The 13,722-nt window shown below is 36.9% G+C and overlaps 1 protein-coding gene across 1 annotated transcript in view; it reads right to left on the reverse strand.

Annotated features, from left to right (window-relative positions):
* Positions 1–13,303, reverse strand: part of grb10a (growth factor receptor-bound protein 10a) — a 70,690-nt gene extending 57,387 nt beyond the window's left edge. Inside the window, exons 1-2 of the mRNA XM_073823383.1 lie at positions 13,147–13,303; positions 1,166–1,278 (exon numbers count right to left, since the gene is read on the reverse strand). Of these exons, the coding sequence (XP_073679484.1) occupies positions 1,166–1,216 (51 nt within the window). The 5' untranslated portion in view covers positions 1,217–1,278; positions 13,147–13,303. The remainder of the gene's footprint in view (positions 1–1,165; positions 1,279–13,146) is intronic.
* Between the last annotated feature and the right edge of the window lie 419 nt (positions 13,304–13,722).

The following is a 13,722-nucleotide window of genomic DNA, read 5'->3' on the forward strand; positions in this document are numbered from 1 at the left end:
ATAAAACAAAAGAAGATCATCATTAAAAATTTAACTGGTTTGAATGCTACGTCAGAGGAATTACTGTACGCAATAAAATATAAATTCAATGGTGGATGCGGTGAATAAGTGGCCAGTGATCAAAATATTGACAAAACTATAGTTGAGAATATGGTTGATATCGCGAATATCAGCCAGATGCTAAATGTACTATGGAAGTGCGCTCTGAGAATAACGGCAATGGTAAAATGATCTGCTTAAACTGAAACCTTCTAAGCTTTAAAAGGTAACAAAATACGCTTCATTTTATTCTTCTGCAATTGTTCTTAAAATATCAAGAGACTTTTTTTGCTATTGCAGAAGTTGAACCCGAATATGTAATAATGACTGGCGAATCATTCATGCATTTAAGGGTTAAGTAAGTTGGTTCTTCAAAGAGATATGATGCTATAATAAATAAATGCTAAAGTAGAATATGGACCCTTTAAATGCTTCAAAAAGAAAAAGAGCAGAACCACAGCGCGAGCCAGGGTGCTTGAGTTGTGTATGCCTAAAGTGAATATTTGGGCTAGGTTGCCCCCCTGCTTGGGAAGATCCAGGCCAGGTGCCTGTGGCTCTGAGAAACCCCCTGCAGAGTTATATACGGCCACAGACGGAGGGCGGCCCAGACCCCTGCCTTCACTGTATACACTCGAGCTCTGCCACGTTCACAAGCACCAGCCACTTCTATAGACGACCCGGGTGGGGGTAGGGAATAGGGGGGAGGGTCTGAGAAAGAAACAGTTTCTGAAAGTGCTGGATAGTTTATAAAAGTTAAACGAAAGGAATCATATTAGACAGAAAGAGAAGATAAGGAGAGTCAAATACAGAGAGAGCTGACTGCGTAGCCCGGGTATAAATAGCAACAGCCGCCACTTTGCATGTCAGCATGTCAGCTGTGCAGCACCATGGCAACGCCATGGCGACAAAAGGCATGCGGACATGCCACAGAACTCTTGGGAACTGCTGTGCTGAAGCGACGAGTCTCCTCATGCTGGTTCAGGAGGATTTGTGCATGTGAGCGTTCAGGTTTTCCATGCATATTCCGCTTGAACAGTCAGGAAACACTGACACAGTGCCCTGCTGAACTTGAAAGCTCTGTAGACTTCAGAGGAAGCAATGCAGATACTGCTAAAATAGGGTTTACCTGGTAGTTTGGATGGTGGAGGAAGTAGTCTGGGCATCCAGCTAAGGCCATACTCAGAGTCCCTGCAACTGGTGTGAGCTGTCACATGCACCTCCAATGTCCTGTGCAAAAGCCTGCAAGAAAAACAGAGAGACTTTAATATTTTAATAAGAAAAATAAACTATGATGACCACTTTGCAACACTTACATTTAAAAAGTGGTATTTTGTTTTGCAAATTCGTGTTTTTTAAATGAATCATTTAAGGGAATGACTCATAAACTCATATTTTTGGTCTCACTTTCTTTGAAGCTTGCGACAGCTTTCCTGTTTTCATGGATTTAGGTGTTGCAAAGGAAACTTTCATTCGCTGGACTTACTGAACTAACATGTAAACAAACTGATTCAGTGAGGCATCTTTGAACGAGTCAGTTGAGTGAACGATGAGTCACTCATAATACAAATTACTCACTTGTCACCACCTCCTGGTCTAACAATGTAACCTGCAGAGAGAGTCAATGAACTATTCAGTAATAGGCCAAACAAATCTTTTTGGTGAAGAGATTCAAAAAAACTCCACTGCTATAATGTTAAATGCATATATTGGTAATAATGCAAAATGCTTGTATTTTGCATTTTTATGATACAACATGATTGTTTTCTTTACCATTTATATTTCTTTACATGCATAATATAAGTCACAGAGAAACAGAAGTCAGGAACTTAATTTCTTCCATACTGTGACATTCATCTGAGTGAAACAGCTATCGAAGATGAAAAAAAATATAAACAGTAAAGTAATAGTAGGCAACTATTACAGAAGGTTCAAACGTTCACTTATGCTTTAGAAGGAAACAAAACTCATTCAAAGCTGGGGGGTGAAAATTTTTTGAATTTGAAGATCAGGGTAAATTTTACTTATTTTGTCTTCTAAAAAACAGGCAAGTATCTTCTGTAGCTTCTGAAAGGCAGTACTAAATGAGAAAAATATGATATTTAGGCAAAATAAGAAAAATCTTCTGTTCAAAAGTTTACACCCCTGGGTCTTAATGCGTCGTTTTTTTCTTTTGGAGCATCAGTGAGTGTTTGAATCTTCTGTAAGAGTTGCATATCTCAAAATCATACAGTCATTGTTGGAAAGAGTTCAAATACACAAAAAAGCTGAAAAACCTAAGAATTTGTGGGACCTTAAGGAATTTTCTAAAGAAAAGCGGGCAGTTTAATTGTTCAGGACAAACGGATCCATAAACAATTTTATAAATTCAACTATTATTTTCTCTTGTGGACTTGTGTAAATGTCTTATGTGAAATATCTTATTCAGGTCTTTAGTACTAAAAAAATATCCCTCTTATTTTGGTAAAATAATTAACTTTTTTGCAAATTCTGCAAGGTGTATGTAAACTTTTGACCTTAACTGTATATACTTGGTTCAATCTATCGGTTGGAGACAGACTGGCTGAATGGGAGCTTTCTAAGAAATAGGCAAGCTAACTAAATTCCAGCATACATTAGCAGAGAAAAATGTATAATTTTAGAAGGATCGAATTATGACATTTTGATTAAGAATTACGAGATTTAAAAAATTTTTTACTAAAAAACACTTAGGTCCTGTTCTATTTCTGACATACTCTAAGAATTCGAGATACGGTGTTAGGATCACAAGGAAGGCAATTTAAAGACTATAATTGTACAACTTACACTATACCGTGTCTTGTAATCATGTAATGACATCTGTATGATTGTGTTGATGGAGTAATCCTGTGTTTGCGTCTCTATAGTATTTCCTCTCTCCTGTTACAAGCACATATCACTGGGCTGGGCTAAAAAGGCAGTGATGTAGAAGCAGGCGTTGATCTTCGCCTACAGAGACGGGCTTTCGCCTCACTATTGTGTCATAAACTGGCATATTCCAAAACTAGAGGTTTTCTGAGCTTGGTTTCAATTACAGCTGTTTTTAAACTAACAAGAAAGTTTTGAGTTTTGAAACTTACAGGATGTTTATAGAACATTGACCTGTTATGTCAAAAGATTAAGGGAAATTTGATTTCTCAGTTCATGAACTCTTTAATAAAAGCAGCACTCAAGCTGTACAAACTCCACAAATTTGTTTAAAACCAGATGATCATGTACTCCAGCATGATCCAGAGAGTTTTTCGTGCTCCAGCAAAAGCAATGAAACTTTTTTTTATTTTTTCAACTCGTTCCTATGCTCCTGCAAGGCAACTTATAGTATACAGCTACAGATATACTAATCAGTGCATGTGGTAAAACAATCAAGCACTGATACTGGTATGGGCAGTTTGTGACTGCAATACTTTGTCCGCTGTAGCACTTTGACAGCCAGCTTGTTTGACACAGCATGCTACATGACAGAATCCACTACTTAAAATATCACTTCACCATTTCAAACTTATCTCAAGAGAGCTGGGAGATGGGGGCTGTGCTGTGGTAGGGCTTTAAAAATGAGCAGGGAAAAAAAACTGATTGGGAAAGAACGGAGGAACAAGCTGGAGAAAGACAAAAAGAGTAAACTGAAATAAAGTTTTGATTTCCATCCCAGAACATTTTGACCCAATGTGCTTGGAAGCACCAAAGCACTTTTTGACAGGGTACTTTAGCACCGCATGAAAGTCCAAACTGAGGATCAGTAAGCCCAAACGTGTGGTGCTCAACACTGGATTCAAGGCTCAACCCTGGAGCAGCTGAACAGCATGAACACAGCACCAAAACTCCAAATTAACATCCAGCATTGAAAGACCGTTCAGGCCCACTACGCATCGATGGCCAAGCTCATTATACTGACAGAGAGGGAAAAAAGCGACACACATTCGCGCACATACATTGATTGATGATGATTGAGACCGCACTCTTAGGTTGTTTAAAAATGACTAGTCAGAGGGTTGATAAACCTTAAAGAGTTTACCCAAAAATGAAAATTCTATTATTAATTACTCACTCTCATGTAGTTCCAAACTCATAAGACCTTTCTTTATCTTAGGAACACAAATTAAGATGTTTTTGATGAAATCCAAAAGCTTTCTGACCCTGCATAGACAGCAATACAACGACGTATGAAATTCATTTTCTGAAGCTGCGAGAAAACTTTGTGTGCAAAGAAACAAAAATAACATAAAACGTTGTGGTACTTTCATGAATGCGCGTCGAAGACTGACATGGAAGAGAATACATTTTTGAATAAAGTTGTTATTTTTATGTCTTTGCACAAAAACTATTCTCATAGCTTTGTAAATTTACAGTTGAACCACTGATGTCACATGGACTATCAATGTGCTTACTACCTTTCTAGACCTTAAACGTGTTAGTTGCATTGCTGTCTATGCAGGGTCAGAAAGCTCTCGGATTTCATCAAAAATATCTTAATTTGTGTTCCTAAGATAAACAAAGGTCTTACGGGTTTGGAACGACATGAGGATAAGTAATCAATGAATTTCAATGAATGAATTGTGTGTCAAAAACTACTATTAAACATCATAAAATTGGTGGTAAATGCAATTTATCATGAATTTCATAGTTACATAAAATCAGATTGAACAAATTCAGTGTGCTATCTGAGGGGAGGGCGCCAAGCTTGGAATGGAGCCTGAATCCAGAGAACTCCCCCACATCTCAAGCTGGGATAGGAATAGTTATTTAAGTGTTATGTTGGAAAACTGTTGTGGGACAAAGGTAAACTTGCTGTATATACATTTACTATCATGCTAATTGAGTTTAATTTGTTAATTGATTCTCTAAACATGCTCTTCCTGAACTTTAATATAACATTATAAATGTGACCCTGGACCACAAAACCAGGCATAAGTCAATTCTTTAATCCATTGATGCATGGTTTGCAAGGATATGGCAATATTTGGCTGAAATACAACTATTTGAAAATCTGGAATTTGAGTATGCAAAAAAAAAAAAAAAAAAAAAAAAATTTATATATTTATATATATATATATATATATATATAATATATATATTTTTTTTTTTTTTTTATTTAAATTATTTTTTTTAATTATTTTTTAATTATATCTAATTATTGAGAAAATCGCCTTTAAAGTTGTCCAAATTAAGTTCTTAGCAATGCATGCATCCTACTAATGCATATTACTAATCAAAAATTAAGTTGATATATTTACTGTAGAATATTTACAATTTATCTTCATGGAACATGATCTTTACTTGATATCCTAATGATTTTTGGCATAAAAAAATCAATAATTTTGACCCATACAATGTATTGTTAGCTATTTCTTCAAATATACCATGTTACTTACAACTGTTTTTGTGGTCCTGGGTCACAAATGGTAGTAGACGCTGCTTAAAACACCTAATAAAACCATCTGAATGTGTTTGGCTGTAAAAAAAAAAAAATGGATGAATTTCCAATGCATACTGTCAAAGCACAGCACATTGTCAACCATTTCTACTTGGAAAGGAGCTTTGCATTTGTTCAAAGAGCATGATATTGTCTTAAACATCTGTATATACTAAACACCACACACTAAACTCATGTGTCATAATCTAAAAACCACATGTGCATGGTTGACAACAATGAAGTCATTTTTAATAGAAAATACTGATGAAACTTGTGAAATTGTTATGGTTGAGGTTTTAAAGTCTGCGTGAAGTCCAGATGCATGACAAATTGACTTTCCGTAACTGCCTCCGTGTTTTTTGAGTTCACCAGAGTTCATTCTCAGCATCATCTGGTGATTCGAAGAATAAAGAGAGATGGAGGTCCTAACTTGATGTTGAAATCCGTTGCAAAAAAAAGGAGGAAAAAGTCTTTCCAAGTTCAAGTGGTTCCAGTTCATTTATCTTCACCTCCCATAGTTTTGAGTGCTGATTGACAGAGGCTCTATTGTTGTCAGTTACGTAATCCAACCTGTTATTGTTAAGATATCAGACACTACATAAAGCTGCCACATACCGATATGGTCCACCAGTGTTTTGGGTAGCGCTCTGCACAAGAACCAACAAGAACCGCTGTGTATAGAGCAAAGCACAACTATCACGACTTGATGATGAGAAATATACACAAAGCTGTTATGAGGGAAAACTCATTGTTTAGAGATGGGTGAAATGCTTGATGTATCACGGTCTTGTCAAGGAGGCAAATTAAAAAGGGTGAACGGATCCCACCATTGCCTCTCATGTCTTCTCAGGAATTTCGAGGCCTAGATGATCATGCCAAGAGTGTCCCGTCCTCGTCCTCCCTTTAGTACGTACATAAACACAGGTCAAGTGGCCCTCTTTCCTTCATAATAGAGTCGTACTATTCTTTCTGGAACGCTCAATTAGGTTAACAAGAAAACCTCTCAGACTGAAATCTTTTATATACATCAGGAGTTACCCACCACTATCAATGCTTGGAAGTAAGTATCCAGTAGAGAAAGAACAGGCATTATGATTATTGCTCTTTGCAAGGTCAGCCAGGTCAAATGGATCCAAAAACAAAAGGATAAAGGTACTTTGAGTTTTATGCCTACTGCAACTTTGACTCTAATGTATGCTGGGAAATGCCAGGATGCCTCATCCAGCTCCTCTTTACAGCGTATTGTACAGGGTTACAGCTGGGCTAATCAATATGTTGGCGTGAAAAGTGGTACACATGTGTTGAATTCAGTGACTTCAGTATCTACGTGGATGATAATGCCTCAGAAGGAAACATGGAAGTCTTTTAGCTGTATTTACAGTAGTGTAACTGTCTGTTATGTAATGCCCAATGTCTGGACTAAAATTCTCCGACACCAATTAGGCAATAACCGATAATTGATTTTTTTGTCAATATAAATTCAAAATAAAACACTAAAGTCTAAAATCAATTGCTCCACGGTTATCAACCCTGCTCTTGCAGAGCTACATTCCTGCAGACTTCAGTTCCAACTGTGCTTCAACACACCATAAAAAGAAAATTGTCATTGATTACTCATCCTCATGTTGTTCTAAACCCCTAAGACCTTTGTTCATCTTCGGAACATGAATTATGTATTTTTGATGAAATCCGAGAGCTTTCTGACCCTGCATAGACAGCAATGCAACTACCACGTTTAAGGTCTAGAACGGCAGTAAGGACATTGATAGTCCATGTGACATCAGTGGTTCAACCGTAAATTCATGAAGCTATGAGAATAGTTTTTGTGTGCAAAGACATAAAAATAACAACTTTATTCAACAACTTATTCTCTTCCATGTCAGTCTTCGACGCGCATTCATGAAACAACGTTTTATGTTATTTTTGTTTCTTTGCACACGAAGCTCGCAGCTACATAAAATTCATGTCATACGTTGTTGTGTTGCTGTCTATGCAGGGTCAGAAAGCTCTCGGATTTCATCAAAAACATCTTAATTTGTGTTCCTAAGATGAAGAAAGGTTTTACAAGTTTGGAACAACATGAGGGTGAGTAATGCCCAATGTTATTCAAAATAAAACACTAAAGTCTAAAATCAGTTGCTCTACGGTCTTCAACCCTGCTCTTGCAGAGCTACATTCCTGCAGACTTCAGTTCCAACTGTGCTTCAACACACCTGCTTGTAATTTTCTAAGCAACCCTGAATACCTTGATTAGCTGGTTCAGGTGTGTTTGACAGGGGTTAGAGATGAGCTCTGCAGGACAATAGCTCTCCAGGATCAGGGCTGGAGACCCCCATTTTAAAAGCTACAGCTAAATTTCACAACATTGTAATGTACAGTATGAATAAATATACATTTTTAGATTTGCTAAATATTACATTGAAGAGTATTAATTTTGTATACTTTTAAGATTAACTTTAAAGGGATAGTTCAACCAAAAATGAAAATTCTGTCAATAATTACTCTCCCTCACGTCGTTTCAAACAAAAACGTTTATCAACCGTTAGTGATTCAACCGTACTTTTATGAAGCTACAAGAATACTTTTGTGCGCAAAGAAAACAAAAATAATGACTTAATCCAACAAATTTTTTCAGTCTCCACTGCTATTTACGAGTACTGCAATGCGTGTGATGCTGCTGACGCAGGATCTGGCATTCTGACGTAGAACCCAAAAAACGTCTGCTTCTTGCAGTCATGCATATGTAGGAGAAGCAGCGCTGTTTTATTATACTAGATACATCTGAGTGTGTTGAAAGTTCTGTTATAATGCTATTTTGTGCGTTCGTCACCGGTCTAATAAAATGCATAACATATTAAAGTGTCTTCCATGTTTTTTACAAAATAAAACCAGAAAATCAAGGGTGTATGACATCTTTGGCAGGCGACGCAATGACACGGTCCATTACACTACTTAAAAATACTTATTTCTCTGAATTTAAACATACTTTGAAACATCTATAGATAAAATACCCCTAATATAGTCTGATAACTGATAAGCAGAGATATATTTTACATCCTTAGCCAAGATTAAGTAATAAAAATATCCCCCGGTTTCACAGACTAGTCTAGTCCCAGACTAAATCGTAAATCTGACCTGTTTCAAATGAAAGAAATTGCACTGATTAATCTTAAAATATGTCAGTGCCCTTGTTTTGTCTCAAGATTTTCTAAGACATGTTTATAAAATGTTTTACATTAATTTCCTAATTGAACTATGGACTAATCCTGGCTAAGTCTAAGCCTCGTCTGTGAAACCAGGCCTAGGAGTGCTACTGACAGAAAAATAATCATTTCCGACAGGGATGCACCGCATTTTGGCAGAAAAAAAAGGCCAAAAAAGCAAATAAATAAAAATAATCATTTAAAAAAATAATAATAATTTTACCTAAAATAGTTTGATGTTGAAAGTGATATTGCAGTAACAATGTGTAAAATATGTAATTTATTCCAATTACCTAAATTTAATTACTTTATTTAAATTTTTCTTAAATTCCGGGTGTCAGCATTTTGGTAAAAAATTAATCAGAAATTTCTTTAAGTCTAAAGGTCCTTACACACTGAGTCCGAAATTCTTGTCCGAAATGTTCGCGTTAAAAATAAATACAACCTCAGATTGTGTCAATCATGTTTACACACTGCCTCCAAAATTCAGATCAGGTTCGATTTTCTAAGTTTACGCATCCGTAGCAAGCATTTAGAGAGGTGTTTTAACAATTCTGAGCCAGCGTGACAATCTGTGCATGACGAATTTTGACGAATATGAAAAACGCAATGCGAAAATTACAGACTCAGTGTGCAAAGACTTTAAGGCAAAGTTCACTTCCAGAACAAACATTTACAGATAATTTACTCACCCCCTTATCATCCAAGATGTTCATGTCTTTCTTTCTTCAGTTGTAAAGAAATTATGTTTTTTGAGGAAAACATTTCAGGATTTCCAGCCAAGTGTTTACAAAGTGAATGTGCAAAGAAGATCAAACTTTACAAAAAAAAAAAAAAGCTAAAACAGCTATGTAGGATGATTTTGAAGTTGGAGAAGAAAATGAGATGGGAGTGTTTCAACGTACCCTAACTGCCTTGAACCGGAATACATAGAGTACACGCAGAGCTAGACAAGACAAGCATTTGAGGTTAGAAGTATATAAATTGTAATTATTTTAGAAAATACTGATCGTTTCACTAGATAAGACCTTTCTTCATCGACTGGGATTGTTTAGAGCCCAGTGAAGCTGCATTTAAACTGCATTTTGAAAATTCAAACTTGCGGGCACCATAGAAGTCCACTATATGATGAGAAATCCTAAAAAAATGTTTTCCTCAAAAAACTATTTCTTTACAACTGAAGAAAGAAAGACATGAACATCTTGGATGATAAGGGGGTGAGTAAATTATTTGTACATTTTTGTTCTGAAAGTGAACTCCATTAAACCAACACATACCCAAGTAAAAATTCAATAGAACTTAGTTCAATCTGACAGGTGGAATTTCCCAGAACCTTCTAAGACTTCCAAAGTCTTCCACTCCAACCAAAACTTTAAAGGAATGTTGCCTGAAGACAAGGTCCAATTTTTACACATCAAGCTAAGTTGGCCTTTATTGACCAATATTGCATATTTATCATTGGATAATGGAAACGTACTGTAATTGTTTTCTACATTTAAATGGTAATCCTGGCTAATAGGGTGAATCAGGTCAATGGTCAACATGAATTGATTCAAAGGGTATAAGTAAAGTAAAAGTTAAGCTTTTGCTGTAAATGAAAAAAAGTTAGAAAGTTAGACCAGCAACCATCAGAACTGATCTGTTCATGACACTCAACCATTAAAGAAAATAGTGGACAAAGGAGACGAGTGGTGCATTGTGCAGTATTGGATTGCATGGAAGGTCTTTAAGCTTTGGAAGCCAGCAGTGGTACGGTGGGGAGATCAAAAGAACTACTGCCCTGTGACGGACTGACGGTCCATCGGAGGCAGCTGGGCATGTGTGTGTTCCAAGACTCCAAAATCAGGTCAGAATCTATCAAACATGGACCACCCGTGTGACCACACACAAACAAAAGAGCTAGCGAGAAAAAGAAAAATCAGACTGGAGAGTCTGAAGCGCAACGCAAACTGACACGAGCTCCCACTAACTGTCTCTGCAAGCCAGCGAAGTTTGATGGGTTATGACGGTTCATGCGTAGTTTTAGTGAACTCCTGCTTTAAATAAACCAGCTTTGGATTGACCGAAACCACTTTTGTATAGACTTCAGCAAGTCTGACCAAAACAAACACAATGGGTCTTGGATCAGTCACCAACGGTTAAATTAAGAGCACATGTAACACTACTCTCTCAGTCAAAATCTTTGCACTTTTGCTTATTCTGTCTTTCCCCCTGAAGACTCCATGTGGCCAACGCTAATAATAGTGCATTATTATTACTCAACTCTCTCACATCATTTCTTTCTCTCCATCTCTCGCTTTTTTTAGCAAGCTAACTGCTGTTTCACAGGACTGTAAAGTGCATGCTGATTTGTTTATTTTTAGGATGAACGCTTACATTTGGTGCTAAAGATTGAGGGAACATAGCCAGATAAAGTAGAACGGTGGGAGACAACTTGCAAATCAGAAAAACAAGGGAAAAGATGGTAACTGATATCACTTTGTCTTCCAAGATATGCAATAGAAATGAAAACTTTTGGCTGTTTTGCTGCCGCAAATACCTTAACGTCACATCAAGATACATCTCAAACACCGAACTATACAACTAATTACACAACTATACATATAACTAATCTAACATGTCATCTTAACGATAAAACATTAACGATAAAACCAGTGCCCAGAAATATGGGGATAAGTGAAATAAGGTACAATCTGTGCCATCTGAACCAGAATATGTTGACGTGTATGATGTTATCAAGCTTCTCCTTATTCTTCCCTCCCTTAGTGAACACTAGATATATGAAATTGTGAACTGAAATGACATTAAATTGAACTCTCTAGCCCTGGAGGCAGCAATTTGGAGTTGTCGTCTTGCTTCATTGCTTTTTGCAGAACCTCTGCCAAATAAAACCCACACATTTCTAGTTGAGATGTGTGTGTGAGAGAGGGAGAATGACAAACTCATATATGTGTGCCTGAACATGCCTTTAAAAATCCAACCCCTGCACTTGGCCAGTCTATTGTTAGAGAACCACCGAACAACTTCCCTTCCTTCCTTGACAAAAGAAAACAGATACAGCTCCTTTGTGTTAGTGTACGTGTGTGAGAGCTCTCGCACAAGATTATTACATAACTTTCCTGGACAATTTCTTTGGACAACTGTTTGAAATGAAAGACAGCTCATTTGCATTTATGACACATGCAAATCAAACATTTGCACAATCCCATAATGGATTATGTTGCAGTTTATAGTCTAATATCACACTGTAGAACATCAAGATCAAGCATTACACTTTCAAATTGGATTATTATAACTAATATAAGGTCCAAAACGCATGTAAACAAAGTTAAGGCCGAAAGTGCAATATCTGAAAAAAAAATGAGGAATGGGAACCATTCCAGAAAACATTATTTTAACTCAAATTAGAAATAAATGTAAAAAATTTATATCAAAAGATTTGTTTACATAGACATTTTAGAGGTGGCATAAATGCAAACCAATAAAAATACTACAACGAAGTAACATTTCATTTATCAAACTACCACTAATTAGCTTGAAATTAACTCAATGTACATTTTTAACTACTGTCATATAAACAACTAGTCATTTACGAACACTTTCACATGTACGTACCATAACAGAGTAACTTTCCTTGCTTCTCTTCAGACACGACGAAAGTAACAATGTTCAGTAAGTCAATAAATAAATCAATAACCGCTCCGGTTGATTCAGAATCACTACAAAGAACCGACTCATAAGAATCATTCGCTCTGAAATCACATTGCACTTTGGCGCTCTATGATGTTGGTTCGCTTCAGTGAACCGAGTTTAAAGAATCATTCGTTCAGGAATACAGCTATTCCACTGGCGGTGAATGTTTTTGTTTCAGTAAAAAAGAACCGACTCGCAAGATTCATTCATTTGGCTAACCAGACTACATTGTCGGGTGTGAGCGTGTGGTTAATTCACTGTAAGTTTTGGACTTTGTGTGTTTCGCGCTGTTTACAAAGCAGCGGTGTTTTAATCAGTAGTACTGCGTTAAAAACTGTCCGTTTCACATCGTGAAATTCACATCATGTAAACCATTCGGTTCCAGTATTTTTTTTAAGATTTGCCAGCCCTAAAGAAAAAATGTCTTCACATAAGCACGACCTAGAAGTGAATCTATAAATACAATCTAAAAATACATCCACTCTTCAAGTTGTTTGTAAACACGCGTGCGCAAACTTTACCGGTATACTGGCTGCAAACCTGATTATGATCGAGACTTGTTTCACTCATAAAACTTGAATGCATGCATTGCTTTCATAAATTGCAAGCTTATCTCAAATCCAACCTATTGTGAAATATGTGAGCTACTAGGTGTGTTTTGGCAGTAGATTACATAAAACATTTAATAAATGCATGTTCCTAAATTATATCCGCATATCTAGCATGAGCACGAAACCATATGTTCTCACACAGCCATCATCCATCCAAACAGTTTGGAATACTCACCTCCAAATCTGTATTCTTCACGGGGAAAGAACGGCGAAGTGGAATAAAGGAGAGGGTGTTTAACTGGGTTGTTTTCTGTACACGTTGTAATGACAAACAGTGCACAGGGTTAAACGTGTTCCTTGTGATCCTGCATGCTGTACGAGGTTAGAGCCGCGTCCGCACAAGTTGGGCTCAGCTGACCGCTTCAAACACACGAGGGTGAGGAACTCTTCCAGTCCCACCCCCTTTACGCACAAAACACACCTCCTTTAGTTACAACCCGCCTATTTTAACCCATTGTTCTAAAATTCAGGCGTACACCTTTAGGGTGATCTATGACTGGCTGTTTTATCTTTATCTAGTATGATGAGCTACACATTGTGAAAAGCAGCTGAAGTAGCCACCTTATAACAAAGGTAAATACGTAGGTAACACATTTTTTATCGTTCATCAACTGGAAAAACGTTCTAAAAGTGATTCCAAGGATATTGTTCCTGGTGTGTGGACCCCCCTCAATTCTCAAATAAAATTAGAACGATTATTTTTAGTTTTCGCACGTGCATTTTTCAGTTTGCACACGTGCAGGCCCACCTT

The sequence above is a fragment of the Garra rufa genome, chromosome 18 (assembly GCF_049309525.1).
Source record: "Garra rufa chromosome 18, GarRuf1.0, whole genome shotgun sequence".
In the NCBI taxonomy this organism is placed as follows: domain Eukaryota; kingdom Metazoa; phylum Chordata; class Actinopteri; order Cypriniformes; family Cyprinidae; genus Garra; species Garra rufa.